The sequence below is a fragment of the Cimex lectularius genome, unplaced genomic scaffold (genome assembly GCF_000648675.2).
Source record: "Cimex lectularius strain Harlan isolate CLEC.00 unplaced genomic scaffold, Clec_2.1 scaffold2, whole genome shotgun sequence".
NCBI lineage: Eukaryota > Metazoa > Arthropoda > Insecta > Hemiptera > Cimicidae > Cimex > Cimex lectularius.
In genome coordinates, this window is record NW_019394219.1 from 5,770,111 (window position 1) to 5,794,383 (window position 24,273).

At 35.2% G+C, this 24,273-nt stretch overlaps 2 protein-coding genes across 4 annotated transcripts; one reads left to right on the plus strand and one right to left on the minus strand.

Moving 5' to 3' along the window:
- Window positions 1-3,734: 3,734 nt before the first annotated feature.
- Window positions 3,735-12,343, minus strand: LOC106666728 (protein phosphatase 1L). Its single transcript, XM_014394104.2, has 5 exons — window positions 11,640-12,343; window positions 8,720-8,983; window positions 6,318-6,783; window positions 5,916-6,046; window positions 3,735-5,853 (listed from the first exon to the last, which is right to left on the minus strand). Exons 1-5 carry the CDS (start codon window positions 11,835-11,837, stop codon window positions 5,485-5,487), a joined length of 1,428 nt encoding a protein of 475 aa, XP_014249590.1. The 5' UTR covers window positions 11,838-12,343; the 3' UTR covers window positions 3,735-5,484.
- Window positions 12,344-13,732: 1,389 nt separating this feature from the next.
- Window positions 13,733-21,729, plus strand: LOC106666730 (cysteine protease ATG4B-like). Of its 3 annotated transcripts, XM_014394107.2 has the most exons (10): window positions 13,791-14,310; window positions 18,236-18,440; window positions 19,590-19,754; window positions 19,817-19,994; window positions 20,054-20,133; window positions 20,197-20,294; window positions 20,363-20,441; window positions 21,154-21,308; window positions 21,364-21,523; window positions 21,593-21,729. In XM_014394107.2, exons 2-10 carry the CDS (start codon window positions 18,263-18,265, stop codon window positions 21,646-21,648), a joined length of 1,149 nt encoding a protein of 382 aa, XP_014249593.1. In that variant the 5' UTR covers window positions 13,791-14,310; window positions 18,236-18,262; the 3' UTR covers window positions 21,649-21,729. The 3 variants fall into 3 exon arrangements, with proteins under 3 accessions (XP_014249592.1, XP_014249591.1, XP_014249593.1); XM_014394106.2 differs by having other exon boundaries at window positions 13,733-14,476; window positions 20,054-20,294; XM_014394105.2 differs by having other exon boundaries at window positions 13,743-14,310; window positions 20,054-20,294.
- The last annotated feature ends 2,544 nt before the right edge of the window (window positions 21,730-24,273 follow it).

Sequence of the window (24,273 nt, forward strand, 5' to 3'; positions counted from 1 at the left end):
TCTGACAGGGCACTGCCACTTAAGAAAGCACATACACCTGATAGGAGTACAGACAGAAGGAACACTGGGCAGATACTGCCAGGAAGAGGAGACTGCAGAACACATTTTTTGTTTCTGGTGAAGGTCTACGTAGTTGCAGGTTCTTGCAACTAGGACAATAAAAACCACAAGCCAGATCCTACACCAAGGAACCACAGGGGAGGCTGGTTAATAGCCAGTGAGTTATAAATAACAGAGGAGCACAATAGTTCTATTCAGGTCGAGGTGCAGCCCTTGTGGCCGCCTCTTTTATCCCTATCCCTATTCATCGAATACTGATTGCTGCCGAACGTTTGCCGATGCTCATCTTGGCATTTGCTAAATAGTCAATGTGTTCACATATGTGGGGTTTTTACAACCAGACAGTTTGTGTGGAAACAGTGAGTACGCATTTGCCTAATGCTGTGCGAGTCCTCAACGTACTACTAATTGTGATGGACAACAGTGAAACTGTCATTGCTGCACCTGTGGCTACAAACTCAGTCATAGAAAACCTCGTTCTGATATTTGTGATTCGGAAGCATTCCAAATTATTGGTTCAGCTTGGTACAGTTCAAGGAACTCCAAGACTGTTCCATCCATTCCTAACCAATCGAAACAACACTATGGTGTTCTTTCATTAAATACATCTATTAGGTATTGTTTATTATTTTAAAATAAATAGTGTTGATTGATAATTCAGTCGATATCCGAATGTGTGGATGCTTTGAGTTCAGCTTCTTCATAAATATTTGTGCATTTTGAAATGAACAAGGAAACCAACAATTAGCCTAGCATGGCGATCACCAAATATTATCGAATAACCAATCCCCACTAGTTGTGATTCAGCAAACCTTTGCTTGGTATTTGACAAATCACGCATGTCTGGAGCCACCTGAAAGCTTCGTTAAAGGCTCTCGTGTATATCCTTCATGCTTAGGCTTTTCCTCTCCCAGGAATAAGAATCGACCTGCAGCACAGGACATATTCTGCTGTTTCTTCTTCCTAGCAATACTGCATAGGGTTCTTTCAGCTGCTCCATGTTTATACAAGAGCCTCCGGAGTTTACAGTGTACAATCAGTCCTACTATCATTATAATCCTAACGTGTCCTAGGTTTAGTAGTTCTGTTAGTTACTGAAATGATCCTTTGATGAAGTTTTTCACAAGCCTGTCTTTCAAATATGCTCCCATTGAACCGATGACTTATTCCTAACAGACTTGTGATGGATCTACAATTTTGGTAATTTGGTATGTCGCAAAAAGTTGTTTGGCAGTACAAACTTTCCCCAAAACAATGATGGAAACCACACCCGACATTCCACCCTTACATATTTATGCACAAAAGGTTGCTTTTGAGAGTGCCAACCAACCCTTGAGATACTAGGAAAAAAAGCCAGATCTAAGGAGCCACCGAAACTTTTTAAATTAAAATAAATGAAGGTTACAATAGTATCTGACCAAATGGGAGAACTTTGACAGACTAAGTAGACACAGTTAAAAAGATCTTTGGAATAGGTAGCCCGAGTTTCAAGAAGGTGTCCTTATGTGGTACAAAGATGGAACAAGGAGTAGGTGTACGCATAAAAGCACTGAATTACACTCTAGCAAAAGCCTTTGGACTAATCCCACCCTATCAATTTGATATATCGTATACTTGATGATACCAAGTTGATAAAGATAAATGTTAAGCTTTCAGTTCCAAAATAATCTAGGAATAACTAAATTGCCTAATGGCTATAGGAAAACGCAAGGTTACTTTAATCTGGGTTCTGAGACATGAAATACATAGAAGGAAATGAATAGGACTGACCAACTAGCCAAAAAACAACCAGAACTAGGTCACCAGTGTGCTAAGTCAGAACTGGAAAAGTGGCTTAAGAAAGAAAAACTCAAGCCTAGATAAAAATAACCAGCTTCGAGGCATCAAAAGCACTGCAGAGGCCCTTAGCAGACCTGATTATCTTGATTCGTAGAAGGCTCACAACAATCCTTGGGGTGTCGGTGTTTTTACAAAAACCCCAAATGTAAGTTTGTTCGTACAAATGCAAGGCAGCTAAATTCTAACTCGGGAGTGATGAGCAACGTGTCAACACCTAAACTGTTGTGTCCACCTGTAGGATTGATATGACCTCTAATTGAAGGGTGCAGTTCCTTGGCTCTATATAGAGAGCTATATATTATAGCATATATTAGTTATGCTAATATATGGGAATTGTACTTGAGCACGGCAAAGAGTATCTGAGTCCCCTGTTCCGATTCTTCGAGGAAAGAAGGTTGTTTTATTGTATATAGCTTTATGTCCCTAGCATGTGTTGAAAGTGAATGGATTTATTAGCATGAATGTGTAGTGTGAGGGCCAATGGTGGAATATTGAGTACCCCATCGACGCTAAGGTTAGTGTATACATATAGGTGTAACATGTGATGGAGGAATGTTGAGTACTCCACTGCTCTGAGTGTATATTATAATAATATTCATATAATATAATAATTATATTATATAATTATAATATAATATATTATGTGTAAATAAGTAAGAATATATTTAAGTATTTATTTAGAAATCGTGAGACGAGGTCTGGTGGGATGTAGGTTTCAGAAAAACATTTTCTTTATCGTGCCAACGTTTCGAGCTTTATTGAGATCATCTTCAGGGCCTGGGATTTACAAACATTTTTACACATAACAATTACATTTTGGATGTGGAAAAGTGAATTTATACAATGCAAAATATATTTTTTTATATATTCAATCAAAGTATTTCTACTCACTCAAAGTGTGTTCAATATATTTAAGGGTGGATGTGTGTAAATGGATTTAGGACTGAAACAATTAGCTGTTGATAACCCCTGAAGCCTAACCTCGGTGGCTGGACATTTAAAACCAAGGTTTGACCCCCAGACTCCAACACCCAGAGTGTTGTGTTATTCTCAAGGCATGCCCATAATCGATTGTAAATTACAAAAGCTTTGCCGGTGGACTGCGAGTGAAAGTGATGTGTGCAGGATTTGAGCTTATATAAATCAGAAAAAGTGTCATCTTGATCAGCATCAAAAAGGAAAAAACTAGTATAAATGGTAGGAATAAAAAAATTGAAACTATGAATTTTCTTTTATCCAGTATATTTAGACAGGATACACTAGTAAAAAAATAATCATTGCACAGAATTTCAACAATAATAAAAATCAAAACAAAATAACATGAATAAAACATACAGTGTGAATATTTTGTTTTGAAAGAAAACTATTCAACATAACATACAGTTTATGAAATTACTACTTGAAACTAAGTAAATCATGGTATATTTAAAAAAATAAATTAAAATTAATTGACATAAATCTGATGTTTAGGCGAGTGATTATAAACTGGACAGTGCTAAAAAAATTCAAAGCACACATTTTATCCTTTGGTTTAAACAATGAGGGTAGTAAACTCCAAAGAAACACATTTATTTATTCTATTTATATATAAATGTTACATTTTATAAAAAGCCTTGATGCATATTTCACAAATTATATTTGTGATTATGAGTAATATAATAATATTTATGCGGTTGTGCGTATAATAATCAAAATTGTCAATAAAATTTCTACTAGCTTGATTTTTGAATTTCTGTTACCCTGGACAAAAAGAAAAGTCTGTCTAGAAAATGAAAACGCCCAAACCTCTGTATTATTGGCACAGGTTTTTGGTACTTTTTGTTTTCTCTTTTTATTTTTTTTTTGTTTCTAAACACAGCCTAATTTACGAACTTATACGTTAAAGTAGGTGTTATTCAGTGATTATGTGCCTCTGTTTAAATTCAGAAACCCGTTCTTAACAATCACAGAATTATTTTATTTATTTTTTAATAGAACTGCATTTTCACAGCCATATGTACAAAGCCGATATCTGCTAAAAATACAAACTTGCGATTCTAAAAAGGGGGTCGAAACTTTTAAAATGTACAATTTCAAAAGTACAGTCTCTCACTTTTTTTTTTGCCTGGTAAAAATTTAAGCATTATCTAGTTTAAACTGTAAAACAGTAAAGCGCTAATTTTCTTTTTTTCAGGTATAATTTGCATCACAAATAATTTTGGCGGTTAATATCAATCAAACGATTTTTTTTTCCGACCCATCATCTTGCCAAAATGTCTCGTCATTAAATCAGGTTTCTGTCAACTGGCTTTCCCTATTCTAGACAGACATTAGCACGATTAGTCGAAAAATGCTAAAAATTTGATGTTCCACTAGTAGAAACCTGGTAAAAAAGCTAAAACTCGGCGAATCTTTTTCGCACTTTTGAGCCTCGATGATTCTATTATGACAGAAACTACTTTTTTTTTTAGAGAGAGAAAGAATGACAAGTAAATTAGATGAAAAGTTTAATATCTTTGATTCAAGTTTAAAATTATTATTATTATTAAAAATACATTTTTAGCATGATCTCAAAGATTTACATGATTTTTGACTGTATTAGGCATATTGTCTTCACGAGTTTTGAGAGAAAAAATGTGCTAAACTCTAGTGTAAAATTAATTTGGCACTTTGTGGCAAAAGAGCAAGAACAAAGGTAATTATTTTTGTATATTTTTCATCACACAATTTAATAATCGAAATGAAACTTTTTTTATTAAAAAAATATTCAGCGTTGCTTATAGAATAAGTCATAAAGGCGATATAATTCAAAAAATTTATGCCATAATTAAAATTATAACTACCAGTTAATTTGTGTCAACAAACTCATGGACAGATTGATAGCCCAAAGGCAGTACAATGTTTACTATTAGACCCACACGGTACAAGTTTTGTATGCAAAGTCACAAAATACTCAAAATTGTGAGAATAGCAAAACTGACTGATCTGGTCTTATAATTTTTTTTTTTCATAGATATCCTACAGTTCAGTTGAATAAAAAAAATATCTTTGTGTGTACTAAAAAGCGTTTAAAATTGGCCAACGATTTAAAAACATGTGTTTTAAAATATTGGCATAAACTACCACTGCCTATCACAAACTGATGAAAATACACTTGTTGATTTGGCAGACGGGGGAGAGGGTTCCAGATTATGAGGAAATACATCGTACGACTAATGACAAAGATCACATTTAAACCAAAATACACCGAATGGTAGTATTTTCCCGCCTATGCTGTCCTACCAAAACTAACATTTGAACACTTACACAAGTAGGGGAAATATCCCTATCCCCTATTAGAGACATTTCTACCAGTATGAGCATGGTTTTTGGTTTAAGTTTGTTTGTACGACAATAGTAACTTTATACAAACTAGAAATCAAAATCACAAACTTGTACACAACCATCAAAACCACAGCATTAATTAAAAAGTAAATTATTAAATAAAAACCATTTAACTAATAATTTAATGACTTTAATAAATTAAAACTATAACAAAACGAAAAATACTTGCCTATTTTAAAATTTACGAGGTAACACAAAATAAACGCTTTTGTCAAATGGCATCTACATCCAGGTATGGTTGGCAAGGTTAATAACGAGGACGGTTATGTTATCGAGGGATCCTTTGTAATAAGCTTGCAGGGTGATACTTTTAGCTCCAAAGTGGGGCTCGCTAAGCCTAGAGGAAACGTAGGCGATGGCTTCTTCGTTGGAGAACATGTCCCAGAGGCCGTCTGAGGCGAGGATGATAAACTTGGGCTTATGGCTCTTGAGGTCGAAAGTGAGGACATCGGGGTCGGCGATCACAAGCCTGCGGTCTTTGAGAGGGTAATCGCCCATCGCCCTAGACGTCGCTAGAATGCCGGCGACACGCCAGACTCCGTTGAAACACACCGATCCGCCGGCCTCTTCTATCCTTTTCTTCTCCCGGCTCTGATTTTCAAATCGGTTAATATTCAAAGTATGGTCAAAAATAATGAAAAATTAATACAAACCTGCTGGGGTTTGTGGTCAAAAGAAAGGGGAATGGCCTTGCCTTTTGAATCGCACATTACTCCCCGCGAATCTCCTACATTGGCCACGATTAGCTTCGAACCTTCTACAATCGCCAACAATGCTGTTGTTCCTTTAAAAACATAAATAAAATCAATTGTGAAATTTCCTGTTGGGGTGATCAACTAGTTTGGGCATTTCTGGCTAATTTTGGTCTACTTATCCTGTTTTGGCCTGTCAGACATGTTTCAGCTTCTCGGCCAAAACACCAAAAAGTGCGAACTGAAATCTGACAGACTAAAACATTAAGGATAAACAGACCAAATGACTGGAAACAATTGTTAAACTAAATTATTTAAATATACAATAAATAACCTATTCATGTTTATTTTCATATTTATTACCAGCTAAGTCAAGGTTCTTCTTGGCCGCTTCTAGTAGCAGTCTGTCAGCGGCGAGAACTTCATCGGTGACCAGTTTACCGAAATTAATAGCAGAGCCTTCGATGTACGAACCAATATCGGGAGCAACAAATGCCGGCTGACGGTTCGGCTTGACTTCCCTAGTGACTACATTTGATCGCGGGAGGCACTCTAACTTCTCAAGGAGGAACGGGTCAGTGACACTGCTGGACTTGTTGCTGTCTTCCATGGAACGGTTCTTAAAACTGGGCTTCTTCTCTAGAGGCTTAGGCGACGGCGGTGTTTTCCTGACTGACCTAGGTGACGGAGGAGGCTTAATTGACAGCGGTTCCTGCGGACCGTTGATTGAAGGCTTGCGTACAACTCCATTCACCATCAGATTCTTCAACTCTACTATTTTGCTGTTCAAGTTGTTTATCAGGTTGTCTCTAGCGTAGTTTGCTGCAAACTGAAAATAATACGAATTTGAGTGTATTCCTATAAATTGAAATCAGATTATCCAAATGTGAGTGATTTATTTCTTATATCCCCCCTAGGATGATCTATAAATTTAAATTTTACCATCACTTAGTGTGTACTTTTCTCCTCGTTTTTCAACTTTTTCTGATTGTGTTCTATCTATCAACTTAATGCCACTTGTAGTTATTAGTAAGTTTTGGTGTCTAGATTATATTAATTTGTTGTAAAAATAACTGAAAATTTCTTCCCTGCCGACCAAAATATATTCAGTTTAGGCAGACAATCAGATTAACGGAGCTCCACTGTATTGGAAGATTTCTCATCATACTCATTAAACTTGCTATGTTAGTGTGGGTTCAAATCCTTGCTTTTCTCTTAGAATTTTATAAAATAGATTAATTTGTCTGGGCCTAAATGTTTTTTTAAATTTTAAATTAATTCCTGCCTGCGAGCCAATTTCCCATTTTGGGTATTGCAATCAAGGGGCCAACCTTACAATACTTAGGCAGCATAGAATAAAATCCATTCCTGTTACGATTACCAGTGTTGCTTCTTTGAAAAGTAGATATAAAGGCAACGAGGGAGAAATACCCCTTAGTCATCAAAGTAAGGGAGCATAGACTCAAGGAAGTGAGAAAACTTGGCATATTTCCATGTTTTTATTAGTTTAAAATTAAATTCTACGGAGAATATTTGCAATGAGGCTAAAAACCCATTGAAAATTTGATTGAATTGATAACAAGTAAAAGTAACTTCAAAATTGCCATGAAAGACTTCTTGGATTTTTTTTATTTTTATTATTTATGTTTTAATCAATGGATCATATTGATTTTTTTACAGGAAGGTATTTCTGTCCACGCTTAAAGTTTGAATATTTTAAGAGGAAGGATTTAGGTCGGAGGCCTTGTAGGGAAAACTATAAATAGTATTATTGTTAGATACAAAACTGTCCATGCCATTTTATCATTTCTCTGAGCAGAATAAATCAATTGATAACGTCAAACTGCCTATTTTACTGATATTTTATATTAAGTTGCTCTTTCATTCAATATAAATTCACTTTATATTTCATACATTAAATTAACATCTAATGAATAAAAACTAAAATATGATACAAGATCTCAGTCAGCTTGAGATACTTTGCTTTTTAATTAAAGAAAGGAGGGGATAGAAAAGATAAAAACCATTAGGCCATGTGGAGTGCTGATTGGCAATTAATCGCAATAGCTTTTTCGTTTTAATCAAAAAATCCTTTTTGGTTAGAAATAATGTGAATTAACGAATAAATTGCTTGATAATAGTTTTTAATATCAAATGATCATTTTTGTTAATTAGTACTGATGTAACAGTTGTTCTTTTTCATAAATAAACAAGATTTTAAACATATATAAAAACAATAGTACTTGAGAAATGTAATCACTGTTTACTTGCTATCTTATTATCACATTGTAATCTCAAAAGGATATTTCAAAAGTTCATTCATTATCGCTTTTTATTATTATTTAACTATATTTTCGTAACAAATTTATTTATGTAGTCTAGTAGTTTTTCGATCGTTTGAGCAGGACCCATGAGAAAATAACACAATTTTATTTTTAATTATTGTAAAAACATGATTTTTTTTTCTAGTAACAGTTTTGCAGTTGCTTTCTGGTAGAAAGTTGTATAACAATATTAACTACCATGCAAATAAAAAAATAAAAAATAAATAAAATGAAAATTTTGAATTTGTTAACTTTTTGTTTTTTGTTTGTTTTACAAATAATTTCAATTGATTAAAGTCAATAGATCAATAGCAATCAATCAATCAATCAATCAATAGCAGCCTCGATTGGTTAATATGATAAATTTTCATTATTTATTTTGTTTTGTGTATGTGCCAAATTAGATAATCAAAATCAATTAAAACTATTTTTATAAATTACCTCTCCACCGTGACCGTCGAAGACTCCATACAAGTGGACGCCGGTCCCGTTTATATTCTCGTTGACTACGAACCTGTCCTCCATCTTGGCCCTACGGCCCTGGATGGCGTAGACGGCAACGTTCTTCTCCTTCAGCTCCCAGCTGAGGCTGTCTAGATCGCCCGATGCCTTGAAGTTCGCAAGTCTCTGGGTTCTCGAAGGCACCGAGTTGCCTACAGAGAGTCGAATCCTATCAACCAAACTCCTCGACCAGATCTCCACGGCCTGAAATTTTTAAATTTATGAATGATCAACAGAATATAAAAAAAAACATATTATAGTAGTACAAATAAAAAAAAGATACTTTAAAACTGAAAAATTAAACAGCCTCTCAAAATAGCAAACGCATCATCTTTAAAATCCAAGCTTTCTCAGTACAACAAAATTTTAGGCCAAAATGTAAAATAGTTAAAAGTAATGAGATTAATTATTATGAATGATGACCTCAATGAATACCTCAACTGACAATGAACTTGATCATGAGTGACAAATACAAGTTCTGAGCATTTGACATCAAGGATACGAAATGCCAGATCCTCCAAAAAGGCCAGTCAATGTTTTTGCTATAGGTTTGATTTCAATCAGACCTTTTCAAAGTTAAAAACTAATTTTACTTTTTACAAACATGAGATTAAACTCTTAATTCAGTTAAGGGTTCGAATTTTATATTTTGCTTTATGAGTACAAACTGTTAAAAGCAACTGAGGCTGCTCACAAAATAAGCTCGGTGTTCGGTTATGATGCACAGTCTATTTTGAAGATGAAATCTGGCCATAATCAAGGAAAAAGCTAGAGGTATCGCATCATCATTAAATTTTTTAACACTTGGTTATGATCTGTCAGATGCATTTAGCATTTTGCCTGCTCCAGCAGTTGGTCAGGGTTATAAGCAGGGTGAGACAAGATGAATCCAGATGAGTGGAAATTAACAAAACTACAGGTTTACCAACCTGGGCACCACAAGGAGTAATCTTACAATGCATTTATTTTGGTCATTTCAAATCATTTTAGTATTAACGTTATGTCAGATGCATTTCAGCATTTTTCCTTCTTTGGAACTTTGACATTTCAAAATTTTATGATAATTTTTCAATGCTGTAGCAGCATGTAAAACACATTTAATTATTTAGCCTACCAATCATCTTAGCCAGCCTACCCTTGCTGAGCCGTTCTCTAAATGTCTGTATGAGACTTGAATGAACAAAATCAAACAGGCACACAGAAATCTCACATTAGCATTATTGCTAAGATAGAATACAATTTGTCACCAATGCCCAAAGTCAACATGACAAAATTCCTATTTTGAGTCAGCAGTGGATCCATTTACATTTGTGGGTTTTAATGTTAGTGAAACGTGTTTCAGCATTGTGCCATCTTCAGTGAGGAACTATATTGACCCATGTGTTCACTGACTCGCAGACCAACATCATAATCAACTTTACGTACTTGATATTCATTAACATTTGTTTATACTAAATATTTAAACAAAACGTCTTTAACTTTGATTACTATTTTGACTGTTCTTTGTTTAGTTAAACTTTGGGCACTTTTACTTATACCAAATTTTATGACAGTTGGTCAAGTATATAAGCAGGATATGGCAAGAAAAACATTTAAACTACATTGAGTCCGTTGCTAGAGATGGTATACAGATAGTTTGTCAACAATGATTGGGGTTTGTTCAACTCCACAAAATGTGTATTAAAAATTCTAAAGAGTTAATTTTAAGATTGAAAAAACTAAAAGGAGAAAGGCCAAAATTTAATTTTAAAGTTGGTACAAGGCAAAAAAAGTGTAAAGATGGTTATATAAATGCAACGCTTTACAGAAGAAAACTTACGAACATACTGCATTAAACACACTACATTAAAACAAAGAAAAGGCAGTGTCAACCACAAATAACACAAACTTGTAAACAGGTTACAATATATAATTACCATGTTATAGATGTAGCAATTAAAAATATCTAATCTATTCCAAAGATGACAACGTAAAAAATCTGTAAACAAATGAAAAAATAACCAACTTTGATATTTTGATCCCAAGATAGAAGGGATCGATCAGGAAGCATTCTTTGCCAATTATTTTGGTTGTGGAAGGTACTTTGTTATACCTTATGGAAGTTTTTGTTTTTATTGAAAGAACCATCTTCTAAAAACTATTTATGATAGTAGAAAAATATAAAAAAGGACTTTTACTTCTACTACTACTTTGTAGCCTACTATACTAGCCAAAACTTAAGACACTTTTAGTTACAAGCCAAATTTTCTTAGTAACTATTGTTTTGCATTTCTTGAGGCTAGTTTTTAAAAAATGTGATAGTTCCTTACTGCAGATAGTACAAAGCTGAAACGCGTTAAGGTAACATCAAAAACTCGTGAGTGTAGATGGACTCTGCACCAGTACAATGCGTCTTCACTGACTTGTAGATGAACATCCACTATCAAAATGTGTATTTATTGTTTAATACAATACAAACACTGAAGACGACGAACTGACAAAAATCAGTGAGGATAGGCAGACCGGGATCATAATTTATTAACAAACAATAGATTTATCACCACACAGACCAAAGGAGGAACCCTCGTAAAATGTGTATTGAGCATAATTCTTAAGATTTAATTTTTTTTGATCACTTGTAAGAATTGTAGAAGGGTGGTGAAAATCAAGAACTGGCCTTATGTAAATAGAAAATTTATGCAGTATTTAGGTAAGTTGGTCCAGATTCAAGGCATTTGACAGCTTAGCTAAGTCATTTAATAATTATAGCACGAATGATTTATCAATCCGAGTTTTTAATATTGTAGATTATTTATAATTTTGATGTACGAATTGTTCAAAGCTCTGTAAAACGTTTATGAACGACAGTAGACGTCCTTACCTGGATGTACATGAAGATGAGGAAGATGGAGATGGTGATGAGGACGACCTCGGGCTTGGCGACGTAGAACCTGACCAGCCTCCATACCTGTGATAAGTGTCCACCATTGAGCGGGAGGCCGACAATGAACTTGGACATGAGCTTGACGTGAGACGTGTACGTCTGATAGAATATCCTGTCCTCCAGCTCATCGTCCATTGTCGTCAAGTTGGATAACAGCTGACTGGAGGAAGGGTTGATGTGACGGAAGGCGGAGGCAATTTCGGCAAAGATCGCAGTTCCGGACGGCCGAAACAGCGAGAACGAGCGGAGCCACGATACGTCTGGAGTGACGGCGAACGAAAGACCCTGGGCCTGGGGACGTGCCAATTACCCGATGCCGACCAGCCCCCTCTCACGAACGATCCCACTATTATCACACAATTTGCCGGGTTTTTTTTTAAATCGGATCGGCAATGTACTAAACAAGGAAATAAATCTACAAATATGTTCCTTCTCAATCTCACGGTATTATTCCGTAAATCATGTTCCCAACCAAAAGCATTGGCACTGACCACTTCCTGGTTGATCCCATCTATCTTGGAATCAAAACATCAAAATTGTTTTTCCTGTCGGACGTTACGTGCTTCTTTCGTTTTACGATATATTCACATAGTAATTTAAGTACAGATTAGATTATTTTAATCGCTTCATAACAGTTCTCTAATAAAATATCAAGTACACGTTAAATACGTTATATGTAGGACATGTGATTTGACAACTATATTTTTAGTCTCTTCATTCCCAAACTTTTATGGTTTACATATCCTCAACTCTTTGGTTTTTTTGGATGGTGTTCTATTTCGACTAGATTTTACAAAATATCAGTCCATTACTCCGCAGACCTTAAGAAATTTTTCATGTTATAGTTCGGCAGCCCTGCATTTTGCCATCTGATCAGGATTATATGTAGAAGTGGTTACAACTATACTTTTAGTTTGTTCATTCCCAATAATTTTTCTTAGCATGTCCTCAACTTTTTGGTTTGTTTGGACCGTTTTCTATTTCGACTAGGTTTTACAAACTGTAGACCAAAGGACATCCCTCATCTTATAGTTCAGAAGTTCTGCATTTCGCCATCTTCAGCGGTTGGTCGGGATAAGTGGTTTTACAACTATACCTTTAGTCTCTTCATTCCCAATCTTTTTTGGTTTACATATCCTCAACTTTTTGGTTTGTTTGGTCGGTTTTGTATTTCGACTAGGTTTTACAAAATGAAGGTCCATTACTCTGCTTTCCTTAGGAAATTTTTTGCATTATTGTTCGGCAGTTCTGCCTTTCACCATCTTCCGCGGTTAATCAGGGTTATATGAAAGAGAAATGATTTGACAACTATACTTTTAGTCTCTTCATTCCCAATCTTTTTTGGTTTATATATCCTCAACTTTTTGGTTTGTTTGGTCGGTTTTGTATTTAGACTAGGTTTTACAAATGAAGGTCCATTACTCTGCTTTCCTTAGGAAATGTTTTGCATTATTGTTCGGCAGTTCTGCATTTCACCATCTTCCGCGGTTAATCAGGGTTATATGAAGGAGAAGTGATTTTACGACTATAATTTTAGTCCTTCATTCCCAATTTTTTTGGTTTGCATATCCTCAACTTTTTGGTTTGTTGGATGGTGTTCTATTTCGACTAGAGTTTACAAAATATAGGTCCATTACTCAGCAGACCTTAGGAAATTTTTCGTATTGCTGTTCGGCAGATCTGCATTTCGCCATCTTCAGGGGTTTGTCAGGGTTATATGTAGGAGAAGTGATTTTACAACTATACCTTGACTCTTCATTCCCAATAATATTTGTTAGCATATTCTAAACTTTTGGGTTTGTTTGGACGGTTTTATATTTACAAAATGTAGGTCTTGTACTCTGGATACCTAAGGACATCTCTTATCTTATAGTTCAGTAGTTCTGCATTTCGCCATATTCAAGGGTTGGTCAGGGTATATGTAGGATAAGTGGTTTTACAACACTACTGCTAACAGAAGATTTTGAATTTCGACTATCGTAAAGCAGACAAACTTTATTGCAAAATATAGGTCCTTTGCTGGTTTTGTATTTCGACTAGGTTTTTCAAAATGTAGGTCCATTGATCTGCATCCCTTAGGACATCTCCAACTCATAGTTCGGTAGTTCTGCATTTCGCCATCTTCAGCGGTTGATCAGGGTTATATGTAGGTCGAGGCAAGTAGGTTAACATCGTTCCTGGGATAGAAAAATGTGTAAAACTGGAGTGGGATTGCATGTAGTACTAAACTACTATTGTACTAAAGGATATTCGTTATGCGAGCTTCTAGAAATTGGCGAGGACGGTTGTTTTACTGAAGTTATTTACTTGAAAGAACATCAACGTGAGTTCATCAACGGGCACAGCTTTCGAATTTGCTTCGAAGATCTTTTGATGTGAATCGGATGGAAATTTTCCAGGATCGATTGTGGCGAACGGGACGATGTCAAGGTTTTGTTTTTGAACACGAGCGATCTTGGAAGGGACAACGTAAACAGCTGTGCTTTTATCAGTTTGTACTTTCTGCCTGACGAGGGGAGATGCTTTTAAGTTTCGTCTGACTGCAGGAGGCCAGTTTCGTCGGGCAGCGCCGCCCAATCCGTTTCTCAGCCCTTGAAAATAGGATTTGGTGAGTCGTAAAATTACGTTGACTCTTATCTCGTGGGATTCAGCTCACCTCCCTCCTCACGATTTTCCGAAACAAAGGCGGATTAAATAAATTCTATCACATTTATATGGGATTGAATGGTGTTTTTGGGACAGTTTCGACGAGGAATGGACAAAATCGTCTTTTGGTAATTATCTATATTGAACCCTGGCTTTCACCTCTCTGTTTTCAGTTTGACATTTGGCTGTTTACCACCCAGACGATGACCTTTGTTCCATACCCTTTATCCTCTTGTGATTTTTCAATAGCTAATAGTGATTTTGATCTCAATCTGAACAAAAAAGAACAGTGAAAATATGCTAACTCATTACAACAACTTGGCTGCAAGTATGTCAATATGGCTGATCCAATGGAGAATTTAAGTTTTCGTAAGCTTATCTGTTCTGACTAACAATCTGTGAATTGGCCCAATGTTCTACAAGTCAATATATATTGACCCAGGAATTGATATGATGGAAATTTTTAACCTTGTCAGAGCTGCTGAGAAACTGCTCACTACAACAGTTAAAGTGGGATTTCCAGTTGGAGCAATCGTGAGTCAAAAGTGGACCGGGCGTAGCACCTTATTGACCTACATAATCTTGTGTTTGACGAGAACTCCATGCCATGCATTGCGCTGAACTTTTTACCTCCAATTGTATTGTGTGTATCGCGTTAACATCATTGATGGCTGATGCACTGTAGAAGTGATGGAATTCAGCTACTATGTCCTCACGAATTACTAGAGGACTGTGCGTTTCTCCTCAAATATGGGCTTCAACCCCACCGAAAACGACCAAATGAACTTCTGTGGAATCATTTCATGCAAATTACAGCTGTCAATTCTGTGCACCCCATCTGTCTTTTCATATCGTAATCACTGTTCTCAAATAAATCCAAGCCGAATTATGAAATTCATAAGCATTAAAAAAGTCTCCGAATACCCGATGAAAAGATGTACACAAGAATTGCTTGATTTTTTAACACTACCTGGCATAAGTTTAAAGGGAACATAACATACAGCAATAGATGGAGTACCTTGGTAAACTTTCAGAACGTCAGCTGAACCCTGAAGAAGACGAGTGAATTATCATTATGAAGAATTGTGTCATATCGTAGGATGTGTGGCTGAAGAAAATGTATTTTTACATCTCATTAATTTTATGTTGTATAATTATGTTTAATATAATTATATTTAAAAGTATTTTTTGTAATTACATGTTCATTAAATTTCATTCAAAATTTATTATAATTAATTAAGATTTTTAGTTGAGATAAAAAAGTCAATGGCACGAGCGGGATTTGAACCCACGATCTTCGGCTTGATACGCCACTGCTCTACCACTTGAGCTATCGTGGCCTCGATCCACTCGTACAGTAACTTCCCATCTCAACCCCACCTTTTGAATTTTCCCTCCATTTTGCCAACTAAAAACCTTAATTAATTATAATATATTAATTGGTCAAGCGGACCACGAAATTAGGGAATTAAATTTATTGTTGTCAGTAGCCAAAAACCGAGTTTGTCATGTGCTGTTTGGTCCATACGGGTTCAGTAATCTAATTCGTTGGTCCAACTGGACTACAAATATGGCTGAACGGGGTCGCGGTTCGCAATCCATTGGTCCAACGGGCATATCCTCCTGGTGCACACACAACACTACTTACAACTGTTAAAATGATTTCATACTTTACAAAAAGTGAACCAAAATACTTACCCCATGTCAATTATTTATAAAGTTGGTTTTGTGTTCGTCATAACCGAAGCACAAATGACAGATCAAAATATCAAGAACCAAGATGATACGACTCAGCATGGCTCAATGGGAAACCTCATAATTTAAGTTTATATTGACATTTTCTTGGTTGGATGGGGATTAAGCCGGGTGAGACAAAACACAAATTTATATATCGGCGAAAGCCCTATCACTATCAGTACTTCTACTTTGAAATTGGATACTTAATGATCCAGGCGATGGCATTTTTTCATACTGTTTGTTCCTTTATGAAAAACTATTTTGCATACTGCTATTTTGAACTGAATTTTATTAAAAATAAGTGCCACAACTCACTGAGATTTCTGAAGGCATGTTGGTTTTTTTGTATGTCATGATGAAAATGTTTCTCCAAGATGATCAGATATGACCAAAGTGCTCAATACGAAAAATCATAATTTGTTTTCAATGTATTCATTGCATTCATTGGTTGATCATGGAATAAGCAGGATGAGGCAACAAACAAATATCCATATTGCCAAAAGTCTCACTTTCATCAGTGCTTTCACTTTGACATTTGACAGTTTATGATCCAGTCCATGGCATTTTTTTCATACTGTTTGCTCCTTTATGCAAATTCTATTGTAACTGGTTGGAGGACAAATAGTGATTTTGAACTGAATTTGAACAAAAAATAAGCAGTCCCATAACATATTGTGATTTCTGATGACAAGTCGGTTTCTTGTATGTCATGAGCAAAATCTGACATTTAAATAAAAAGGACCGATTACAGGTCCATCACCCCAAAGTGCTCAAGAAGAAAAATCATAAATTGTTTTGAATTGTATACAGTTCTGGGTTTCTCCCACAACCCATGGCTTTTTAATTGAGAATAATGGAAAAAGTATTTTAATGTGGTTTCATCTTTCGCCAGTGACACCCTACAAGTTGTCCATTAAGAAAGGAGAAACTCATGATTAAATAATAACAATCTATTATTTTATAAAAATACCGCCAAGGGGAATAAATGGTTTAATGTAACTATAATGAGATTTCCTCTTCGGGTGTCAAACCTGTAGTTTGATTTCATGCTTCTATTTTTGTTGGCTCTGGATAAGAATCTGGTTTACAAAAACCAAAAAAAAGCTTTTCCAAATTCTTTATTTTTTATATAGATGCATTTCGAGGCTTTTTCTGCCTCCTCCTCAGTACATTTTTATTTTGAGTGTTAATAGACGACTTAATTTGGTATTTTTGATAATGATTATTAGAAGATCGTGAGATGCAGTCTGGTGTGATGTAGAAAAACATTTTCTTTATTATGCCAACATTCCGATCTTTATTGAGATCATCTTCAGGGCCTGGGGTTTATAAACAATGTTTAAATTTTACCAATACATGTAGGATGTGAAAAAATCTTAGGATCTGAAAAAACGATCTTCAAATTAACTAACGGTCACTAAACACCACAAATTTTTGATCATTTTGGTTTGCCTATCCTCATTGTTTATGGCATGTGCTAGCTACAATTAGCAATTAATTAAGGTTTTTCATGATAAAAAAAGTCAGTGTCACGAGCGGGATTTGAACCCATGACCTTCGGCTTGATACGCCGCTACTCTACCACTTGAGCTATCGTGACTTCGATCCACTCAGGCACTAACTTTCCATCTCAACCCCACCTTTTGAATTTTATCTCCTTTTTGCTATTTTTCAATGGATGGGAAGTTAGTGCCTGAGTGGATTGAAGCCACAATAGCCCAAGTGGTAGAGTAGCGGCCTATTGAGCCGAAGGTTGTGGGTTCGAATCCCGCTCATGACACTGACTTTTTTATCTCAACTAAAAACCTAAAAATTAATTGAATGATATTAATTGGTCAAGCGGACCAAGAAAACTAGTGAATTTACTAGCTACAACGTTTGATGTTGAAAATAGCAAGTGTAGGCAGTTCAGAATATTCAGAAATATTTAATTATTAATTTTTCTTTTATTTGACTTTTTTCTTGTATTACACTGCATTTTTAAAGAAATAGATAGCGTAATTCTTACAGTTTTTACTTTCATGCAAATAAAACTATATAGTAGGAATAGACAGATTTTCTCAACAGTAGTCTTGCACATATTAAAAAAACTTTAATAACTAGGGTCATACTATCTGAATATGTCCAACATAAAAACAAAATTATTGCAGATCATGTGAGGTGAACAAAGTGTTTGTATGGAGTTCCGTCAACTTGTGAAGAAGAGGAGTAGAAACAAAATTCTATATCAGCTCAAGATGGATATGATGTTCGAAGCCTACCTGACCCATGACTCAGACCGTCCTGAACCCGATGATATTCCTCAGACGAATGAGCCGGTCTGGATCCTAGGCAAGAAGTACAACACTGTCCATGGTAAGGGATGCTTATTTATTTCAAAGAATTTCTAGTCAAACTCGGGTTTATTAAGACCCAGTGTCCGAGGCTTATTATTTCTCTACGCTGGGTTTATTTATAATACTTCGACTATGTTATAATCTTTGATAGAATTTTAGCAGTTTATTTAATTTCTGAAATATATTTTATTCATAACATCATCTAGTATTGTCTTCATGGTTAAAGAATTGCATGAAAGATTCTTTTTTTAGCGTCTCCACCTGGGTTTCTATCTAAAGATCTTAACTCGTTCTTTAGATTGCAGCCTCATATTAACAGAACTGTCAGTTTTTACAATCGCACACAATACACACTCCATCACTGATGGAATACCATAAGTAACTTTATCAGCCCTCAAATGTTAACGTAAGTATGCCAGATGGAGCATTTTTACATATATTCCTCCACCGAACCTCAGTCAAAAGTACGAAGGGGATAACAGAGTGACATACTTCACCATCACTTCTCGTCACTCACACTCATTCATTTTCACCCAGAATTTACAAGAAAAACACTGATAATAAACCCGACTTCTTTTAAAAGCAAAACAAGGGACGAAGCATGTAACTTTTGTGCTCAAGAACTGTTTTCTCTCTCAGCAAAAAGTCATGACATTTAAATTATATGTCACATCATGTTGTCTTTTTCTACAAGCAGTGCCATGTCTCAGAAAAGTACGTCTTATTTTTAACAAGTGAGTACAATTCCTTGTTTGCAGCCAAATTCTTGGAGGGCGTTGAGCAGTAGCGATCTTGATAACACTGATGCTGCTACCTTTCTTTTAACATATTCTTTACCTACTCATTTAGCACATCAGTGGGTTGGACTGTGGTAGTTCTAGAGGGTGGAAAGTCCGGTCTTTCACCATTTCATCCACACATTTATGGCTCTCCGATAATTTCAGGTGCCCGTCTACTTACATTTTTCTTAGTTATTCCATCCATATGCTCTCTTTTCAATAAAAGCATACAAAGAGGTCCACCAAAAATCTATCCTTTTAAGCCTCCAATAAAATTGGCAATAATTTAATCTGTGAAGCTTGAGATGTGATTATTACTAGTATTGAGAAGAAGAAGAAGAAGAAGAAAAAAATCAAGCTTATTCATACTTTATGTTCATTTTATGTAGATATTGAGTTGATACGAAGTGACATCAGATCGAGGCTATGGTTTACGTACAGAAAGAATTTCATACCGATCGGAGATTCTGGCAAGACTTCAGACAAAGGCTGGGGCTGTATGCTCAGATGCGGTCAAATGCTTATGGCCCAGGCCTTGCTCAACCACCATCTAGGTATTTTCAGTTGGTTGTGAACAAATTGTACCTTTTGTTTAAATGTTTTCCATGGATTTCAGGCCGAGACTGGCTTTGGAACATTTCGTACAATGACGAGAAATATGTTCGGATCGTGAAAATGTTCGAGGACAGAAAGTCCGCAGGGTATTCCATACACCAAATCGCATTGATGGGCGCTTCTGAAGGAAAACAGGTCGGCGATTGGTTTGGGCCTAACACTGTCGCTCAAGTACTCAAGTGGGTTTTGTTAAGAAACGATCATTTCTACGAACTGAAATTAATTTTTTTTTAAATAGAAAACTCGCACGATACGACGACTGGAGTAATTTGGCCGTTCACGTTGCCCTGGACAACACAATCGTACTCAATGAAATTTGTAAGTCCTGCTTATTTATTTTCAATTGGAATGAAAATAACCTAATTATTGCAATTTCTACAGGTTCCCTGCAGAGAACTCGATGGAAACCGTTAGTACTTATCGTACCTTTAAGACTAGGAATAAATGAAATCAATTCTATTTATATTCAAGGCCTCAAAGTATATATTTTTTTTAAATATTTCATTTGACATTTTTGAATGCTTATTAATACTGTACTTTTATTTAGGCCTGCTTTACATTTCCTCAAAGCCTTGGCGCCATCGGAGGCAAGCCGAATCATGCTCTTTATTTCATTGGAATAGTTGGTACGTAATTATCATTTAAATTCAAAATTGATTTAAACCATACTTAGGTGTTTTATCTTGTTGATTTTACTATCAATTGAATTAAACTAAATGTGCTATCTACTTCCCAGTATTATCATAAATGTTAATACTATCACAAATATTATTAGTAATAGCTACTAAGTAAACTAATTCTGATAGTGATTTAGTGTCATTTTAGACAATAAATCCCAAGATACTTAAGAAATTATTGCACAATTAGCATTAATATCATGATATGACAGATTGTGTTTTTATTGTTTACCTGTGTACAGTTCGAAGTACACTTTTAAATTGCTGCTCAGTATATCTGAAATATTTTTCAACAGGACCTCTTTATAGCTGATTTCAGAAAAAAATTAAATTTTCATTTCTATGATCTGAATTTTAAAATTTGGCCGGGGATCGCAATAGCCAAGTGGTTAACATGATAGATTCTTGGCTCGTAGATCCTGCAGTTGAGGGTTCGATTACCACCACTGTCCCTGATCTTTTTACCCTCTTCCTCCTCCCAATATTAAAAAAATACACATACACAGACTTATCCTCTGTCTAATATACAAGTTCATAAAATTATATAAGGCTATTTAAAAATAAATTTTTTGACAAAGCATAGAAAAATAATTTAACTGTAGTCTGGTAGAAATTTTATGGTGCCCCACTCATAAATATCTGTCAAAATTAAATATTTAAGGTAACGATGTGATATTCCTGGACCCTCATGTAACACAAATGTCTGGAAGCTTGCACAACAAGACTACAGAGCAAGAGCGCAAGATTGATAATTCATACCATTGTCACCAAGCTAGCCGACTGCATATTCTCCATATGGATCCTTCAGTTGCGGTTGTAAGTTTGAATCTAATATATATATAACAATTTATTTATTATCTTTCTTTCCCAGGGTTTCTTCTGCAAATCGGAAGAGGATTTCAATTTGCTCATAAAGCAGATCAGGGAGACTGTCATGTTGGACAAGCAGCCGTTGTTCGAGATCAGGGACAAGAGCCATGTACCCTGGGCTGAAAGGGGCCAGGAAGCGACATCTCTCGCCCACGTTCATGGTAATGAAATGAAAAAAGAATGCAAAGTTCAGAATAATGAAATTTTACAAATATTTACATGCATTTCAGTTCATCGACACCGCAATCGTGATGATTCAGATGAAGATTTTGAAATTATAGAATGAATACTGCGAAAAAGAGAATTTCTATTCTACCGTTTTTTGTACATAGATTTGAAGATTAATTTTCAATGCGCATTGTTTTTTGTTTTTTAAAGGACAATGCACTTAATTTTATATAATTATTGTAATTGCCTATTAACGCATCAGAATTTTTAACACTACAAGTTGATTAATGTTTTCTTTTTCGTGTAGAATATTCTTAATATGTCGTTCTGTTTTATTTATACTTTTCTGCCTTGTTGTTATTTCATTTACTTGTGATTAAATTGTTAAACTATAAAACAATGAACAATACCAATTTTTGTTTATATTTATTTTTTACTTTATAAAATGTTTCTTTTTATAATTTTTGTTTTTTATTTTTATTTTATTATATTTTTTTACAAGTGCCTTTTGTTGACAGAACCGGTTGATAATTTAAAACGTACGTGTATAGTGTGTTCAGAAAGAGAGAGAGAGTGAGAGAACGTGTGTAAAATATATAATATAAAATTATTGTTATTATTATGTAAATGGAAAACATCACTTATATAAAAAAGGAAAGAACTTTGTAATTTATATTTATCTTTAAAGAAATTATTTGTATACATATGTGCTTTTAAAATCCAAAAAAAGGGACTGAAATATATAAGTTCATTTAATTTTTTTTTTTCTTATAAAACCCTAATGTTTCAAATGAAATTTTGTACAAGATTTTTACAATTTGTTAACTTTTTTAAATGAATGCCTAGACCTCATTGGCATGTTCTGTGGTTAAACGATCTAAAAGTCAACACGTTTTCTCTCATACGTGACACCTGCCCACCTGTGCACAAGGTAATCCAACCAAGTCCACTACCTGGACTTTACTCGGATAGCAGACTTACATGATACAAAAGACATGAGCTCCACAAAAGGTGTGGATATGGTAAGCGTAGATAAACCAACCACTTACGAACACTTATGAGCATGATTTGGCTTCATCCAACATTCAACAAATCGAACACTTTCAATCTAAGTACTCTGTTGCAAACTCAATGCACCTTCTACACCACCAATCTAATGATTCACAAGATCAAGACAACCCATTTGTGGAATATTTGTTCTGAACACATTTCCACAATTTTCAGTCCTCCACCCTTACTAATAGCACAAGCTCTTTCTTCAACATTCCTTCCTTAGGTTCCTTCCTAGGTTGCTTTCTTTTCCAGCCCATCCACACTCGTCGTCCTCCTTACATCATCCAATCCCTCCAATTCAACTCCTCACATCTCACTCGAGCGATAGGAGCTTGAAATATCAGGAGTAAAATGAAAAAGAGCTTTGCCTAACAGGAACCACTGGAGTTCGAAATCTCAGGAGAAAAGGAATTTGAGCCCAGGGGTGCAACAAAGGCTCAGAACTGAAGAGATAAGAGCTTAAATCATCAAAAAAATTATATTTTAGGCAATTTAAGCTCATATCTGTGAAAGGGCCCTACCCAGGAGCCATGGAAGCTTGAAATGTCAGAACCCACATAAAAAAGTTATGCAATCGGGGATGATTGGAGCTTAAATATCAGGAATAAACTGGAGAGGTGGTCGGGCTAATAGTAACCAGAAAAGTTGACATCGCAGGAGAAAATGATTTTGAGCGCAGGGGGGCAACTAAGTTTCAAAACTGACTGTAATTAACTGTTTAGATTTTTGACCATTTAAGCTCTTATCTGTAAAATTACCCTGGCCATAGAATCCATTCTTTCCATCCATCCTTTCTGATCCGATCCCCTAAACTCTGGAACTCCCTTCCCCTTTCTATTCGTCACGCTGCCTCCTTTTCCTCCTGTATAATCACCTCCTCTCCCTCCAAGCAGAGACCTCACGTTAACATTTGTTATTTTTGTTTAATATTCTCGTAATTTTTTCTTCTGTCCTGCCTTATTTTGGTTTTAATTTTGTTTTTTTTTTTTTTTTTTTTTTTTTTTTTTTTTTTTTTTTTTTTTACTTTTAACTTTCATAGAAGGAACTTCTTTTATTTATTTCATGTAAATTATTCTTAGGGGACACCAGTCCCAGAATAAAGTAATTTTTCTTCTTTCTTCTTATCCTCCATGCTGTCTAAAATACCAACGACAACCTGGTATCCCAATATCAAAAAAGCAAAGAATTCCAGCACTTTCTGATTTCATTCACAACCACCCCATTGTCTGACAAATCTTCATATTGTTTATATGTACAGCAATAAATAAATTTCTTTACAAAATACATTTTTTGTGTGTGATTTTGTAGTAGGGTTTACGGTGTGATGAACTTGTAGTTTGGCAACTTATGATCATTTTTGTATTCTGATACTTGCTGTTATGGTATGTTACTGGTAGTTACGGGTATAAAAAGAGTGAGGCAGGAACTTTAAATCAGGAGAACAACACAAAGTTGGGACAGAAGGAAATAGGGTCATATTGTTTATTGTAAACTAAAGGTGGTAAGGAATGGAGGAGGGAACACAGCTTGGGACTTTATTTTAATTTTATTTATTATAATTTTTTTTGTGTATGGAAGGGGGGGTAAATTACAGGGGCGAAGGTGTGAATCGAACCCATGATTTTGGGTATATGAGCTGAGAGCTGACCACTTGGCTACCACAGTGGCCAAAGTTCAAATTAAGACCATT

Bases quoted from the DNA above. Each gene is read 5' to 3' on its own strand.
- LOC106666728 (XM_014394104.2), bottom strand. From the start codon at position 11,837: ATGGACGATGAGCTGGAGGACAGGATATTCTATCAGACGTACACGTCT. The intron at 6,047-6,317 runs GTAATAAATATG...ATGTTTTTAAAG, and splicing joins GAAGAACCTTGACTTAGCTG to GAACAACAGCATTGTTGGCG. The intron at 5,854-5,915 runs GTTTGTATTAAT...TTTGAAAATCAG, and splicing joins TTGACCACAAACCCCAGCAG to AGCCGGGAGAAGAAAAGGAT.
- LOC106666730 (XM_014394106.2), top strand. From the start codon at position 18,263: ATGGAGTTCCGTCAACTTGTGAAGAAGAGGAGTAGAAACAAAATTCTA. The intron at 20,295-20,362 runs GTATATATTTTT...ACTTTTATTTAG, and splicing joins TTTATATTCAAGGCCTCAAA to GCCTGCTTTACATTTCCTCA. The intron at 21,524-21,592 runs GTAATGAAATGA...CATGCATTTCAG, and splicing joins ATCTCTCGCCCACGTTCATG to TTCATCGACACCGCAATCGT.